The sequence below is a fragment of the Penaeus monodon genome, chromosome 6, assembly GCF_015228065.2.
Source record: "Penaeus monodon isolate SGIC_2016 chromosome 6, NSTDA_Pmon_1, whole genome shotgun sequence".
In the NCBI taxonomy this organism is placed as follows: domain Eukaryota; kingdom Metazoa; phylum Arthropoda; class Malacostraca; order Decapoda; family Penaeidae; genus Penaeus; species Penaeus monodon.
In genome coordinates, this window is record NC_051391.1 from 56646201 (window position 1) to 56651200 (window position 5000).

The 5000-nt window shown below is 41.4% G+C and overlaps 1 protein-coding gene across 1 annotated transcript in view; it reads left to right on the forward strand.

The window, feature by feature from the left end:
• LOC119574675 (extensin-2-like) overlaps positions 1–4516 on the forward strand; it is a 6148-nt gene extending 1632 nt beyond the window's left edge. The window contains exons 1-2 of the mRNA XM_037922064.1: positions 1–736; positions 2505–4516. The exon at positions 1–736 is cut by the window's left edge and continues 1632 nt beyond it. Of these exons, the coding sequence (XP_037777992.1) occupies positions 1–736; positions 2505–4292 (2524 nt within the window). The 3' untranslated portion in view covers positions 4293–4516. The remainder of the gene's footprint in view (positions 737–2504) is intronic.
• Positions 4517–5000: the final 484 nt, after the last annotated feature.

Consider the following 5000-nt stretch of genomic DNA (forward strand, 5'->3'; position numbering starts at 1 on the left):
TTCCTCATCTTATTCGGTTCCATCAAACACTCCATCATCACTTTATAAGGTTCTACCAAAAATTCCTTCTTCGTCTTATCGAGTACCATCTAGCACACCATCGCCACTTTATAAGGTACCACCAAAGTTTCCTTCGTCATCCTATAAGGTACCATCAAGCACTCCATCGTCCCTGTACAAGGCACCAACAAAGACTCCATCGCCACCATATGAAGTACCACCACCGAAGTCTCCTCTGTCTCATAGAGTACCGTCAAGTACCCCAACGTCACTATACCAGGTACCACCGAAGTCTCCTGCCCCTTTGTATGAGGTACCATCTAGTACTTCATCGTCATTATATAAAGGACCAACTAGAACTCCATCAACATTATATAAGGTACCAACAAAGACTCCATCGCCATCACATAAGGTACCACCTTCTCCGTCCTACAAAGTACCATCTAGTACCCCAGCCTCACTGTACAAGGTACCACCGAAGTCTCCTTCTCCGTCCTATAAGGTACCATCTAGTACCCCAGCCTCCCTGTACAAAACACCACCCAAACGTCCCCCATCTTTATATTCCACCCCGCCACCCCAGCACACAGCGAAGCCTCCATCTCAGCTCTACCGGGCGCCCTCGAAGCCTGCTGCACCCCTGCGCAAGCCCCCGACCACTTTCTCGTCACACCTGTCGGACAACCCCATACCCGCGCAGTTCGGGTCATACGATTCCGCGGCGGTTCCTTCGCACGTAAGTCCAGGGGATCGGGGGGGGGGGGGACTTGTTTAAGGGTTGTGGGGACACTTGCTTTACTTCTCTGCTCGTTTTGATGTGTGATACATGCTCTGTACAAGATATACATACATTTGTGTATGTGTCTTTGTGTGTGTCTGTGTGTGTGGTTTGCGCATATATGTATGTAGATAGAGAAATTGAAATATGTGTGTGTGTGTGTGTGTGTGTGTGTGTGTGTGTGTGTGTGTGTGTGTGTGTGTGTGTGTGTGTGTGTGTGTGTGTGTGTGTGTGTGTGTTTCAGCCTATCCTCTCATAATGTTGAGATTTACTAATCACTTCATCCTACAGGATCATCATGTCATAACTTAATTGTACTTTATTCACAGAGCGTAGAGCTTTGTTTTCTATCGGCTATTTTCTCATATTACAAACAGCAAGGACAACAGTGGATAACACAAAAACAAACACACAAGTTCACACTGTTATATAAATAAATGGTCATTATTGAAAAAAACAATTGTGGTAGTTTAAAGTAACTGTAACTTATCTACGAACGATTATTGTTATTTCACAAAAAATATTTCTTACAGGGATAAGTCTTTCAGTAATGAAAAATTATATGTGTTGCAGTCGTTCAGGCAATTTACATTTGCTCTGTACAATACAAATACCTCTTGTTATAAGCAAAACTACTGCGCTTGCAACCAAAATAGCAGAGCTATGTTGAGCAGTTGCAAGGCTTGTCATAAGATTTGTCAGATATGATTTAGCAGTTTTACATAAGGGCAGCGTGTTTTCTGTCGCATCATAGATTCATTTAGCATATAAAAAATCACATCGAACATCATCTACATACATATTTGAACTTAAATCGTTATCATAATTATGAAGGCAACCTCCTGTTAACTAATATTATCAGTACTAATATGCAGGATAATTGTTATACATAGTAATGATAAGAGTAATGACAGAAATGATAATGTCAGTAATAATGATGATGATGGTGATGATGATGATAATAATAATAATAATAATTATGATGATGATAATAACAATACTAATGATGATGATAATAATAATAAATAATAATAATAGTAATAATAATAATAATAATAATAATAATAATAATAATAATAATAATAATAATAATAATAATGATAAGGATAATATTAATAATGATGGTGATGATGATGATAATAATAATGATAACAATCATAATATTATTATTGATAATACTAATAATGATGATGATAATAGTAGTAATTATAATATTATTAATGACAGTGTTACTATTAATAATGATTATAATGATAATAATAATAATAATATTGATATTAATAATAACAAAAATGATAATAATAATATTGAAAATAATGATAATAAAGAATAATAATAATTATTATATCAACAATAATGATAATAATAATGATAATAAAAAAATAATATTGATAATGAAACTATATCGAACAGTAATTGTGATGATAATGATAATGATAATAATGATGGTAACGATAAATAATGATGATAATAATAAATAATAGATAATAATTAATAATAATAATTATAAATAATAATGATAATAATAATAATAATAATAGGAAGAAGAAGAACGATGATAATAATGATATCAATATCAAGAATATTGCTAATAATAAGTGACAACAGTAATAATAATAATAATAATGATACTAGACCCAATAATATTGGCTATACACTATTATAAAAAAGTAATGGCAAGGGAATACTATCAGACACCGGAACACTGATAATACGATTTCTCTAGTCACGCAGTCGCTATCGCTTCGAGTACGGCATGCAGGACACGGGCCCGACACCATCCTTCGGCCACGCGGAAGCAGGCGACGCAGCCAAGAAGGACGGGGAGTACTTCGTGCACCTCCCCGACGGGCGGACGCAGACGGTGTTCTACCACGCCAACGACACGGGGTATTTCGCCCGCGTCGTTTATACGAAGTCTGGGGGACCTGAGGATCGTCTGAAGGGCTCCGGGGGAAGTCCTAAGGCGTCTTATCGCTCAAAGTCACTGTCGTCCTATCCTGACGCGGGAAGTAAGGCAGGGAGACCGAGGGCGAGCAACAGAGCTGACAAGCCTTCCGATTACTCCAAGACGAAGAAGACGCAGACTCCTGCCAAGGGTTTCTATAAACCTGTCTATCTATATCCTAGGGTTCGCGTGCGGCCCAAGTCCGTTCCAGAGTCTCTCAGTTATCCACATTCCATGAGCCAAACGCCGGTTTCGTCTGCTCTTTCTCACGCCTTCGTTTCCTATCCTCATTATTATCCGCTTCCCTTCGCTGCTTCCCTCTTCCTATCACCTTACCAAGAGAGCGAAGGCGTTTTACCAAGCCCATCCTTACCACACTTGAATTCTTCCGTATCATACTCCCTAGGTAACATTGCTTCTCATCCTGTCATCCGACCCTACGGGGCACGTACCCACCATATTTCTCCTCACGTTCCATCTTCTCTTCCCTCTCTGACTACGACTCCCCTTCCTACCTCTGCTCCCTACCTGCCGTCTACCGTGCATCCTTCCCCAGTCACGTATCTCCCTTCGCTTTATCCTCTTGTGTCCTCCACTCCTCACCCGACGTCTCCTTCCTGTGTCCATCACAGTGTGTCCTCTCCCTCTTTTCCGTCCGTGCCATCCACACCTCGTCCATCTCATCTCTCCCCCATTAGCAGATCTTACTCGGTATCAACAGCTTCTCCTAAAAAATCGTACACCAAAACTACTCGCGTTCCTATTCGCAGAAACTACGGTTTAACTACTCGCTCCCCTACTCAAGCTTATACTTCTTTCACTCGGTCTCCTTTGCTCGAGGCCTACACCCCAACTCTCCTCGAGAACTCCAACAGGGCACCATCTCTTCCCACGTCTCTGAAATTCATTTCATCTCCTCGTCCTCTGTCGATTTCCTACACTACTGGTCGTCCTTCCCGAAAAAAATCTTTCTCCACTGCCTCTCCTTTTCCGTCTCGTAAAGCCGTTTCACCAACCCCCCGGCCTGCTCCCAAGTCCTACACCACAGTCTCCCCTCCTCCGAGCAAGACGACCAGTCCGCTGAAGCCCCCTCACAAATTTATTTCAACTCCTCCTCCTCCTCCTCCACCTACTCCAACTTCTCCTATCCCTCCATACCTTCCTCCCGTCTCTTATCTTCCTCCACCACCTCCACCGTACCATGGCTCCACGCCCGCACCATCTTACGTCTCTCCAACTCCACCACTCCACAGTGCAACACCCTCGTCGTCTCCCTACCGCCCTCCACCATCTCCAGCCCCGTACCTGCCCCCTCCCCCTACCCACGACGCCCTTGATAACTCCGTGGTGCCAGCCGTGGTGCCAGTCGCCATTCCCGTGGACGACCGCAACCCCCCTGTGGAAGTAGGCAAAAGGATCGCGCAGCCGTCCCACAGGTCCATCGTGTCCCACAGGAAGGAAGTTAACAAGAAAAGACTGGCCAAGGCGAGGAAATACAACCTCGATGACAGCCACGTTCTCAGAGAACTCGCGGAGTATGATGAGGCCGCGGAGGAATACCTGTAAGGGGGAAGGGAGTTCGCCACAATCACCATTACAGTTGGTCTCACGCCAAAAGCTAGGTGTTCGTTAGGCTGCCTGGATTTCGTGTACAGTCATGGAACCTCCTGTCAAAGTAAGCTTCGTGTGTGTGTCGTAAGGTTTTTTCTTTGGTGAGCATGTCGGTTTTGTTTGTTTTCTCTCTTGTACATATGAATATATACGCCATCAAATAAATATGATTATACAGACCTCTGTGTGTATCTGATTAAAACAATGAATGAATTATGTTCACGCCTGAATTAACGTTCCTCCTGATAGAACAAATATAATACTATAATCTCGTAGATCTTTTAGAGCTATATGTTATCACAGAAATTGCCTCAACACCTTTTTTGAACATTGCCTCAACACCTTTTTTGAAATCTATGACAAAAATATAAAAAGATTGCAGATTGTTTTGGGAAATTTTAGAAAACTGTTTTGATTTTTTTTTTTTTTGTTTGTTTCCTGGGTAAATATTCATTGGATAAAAACGCAAAAAGGTATTTTAATTTCTTAGGACCGTAATTAGTTATATTTACATTAGTATCATTTTCTGGTTTCCATGTAACATTTCAATGTGAATTGTTGTCTTCATCTACCTGTTGATATATTTTGCCCCTTTACGTAAAAGGTGCCTCCGTAGTGTTATTCAGTTAAAAATATCTAATGAAATTCATTGCAAACAAATGA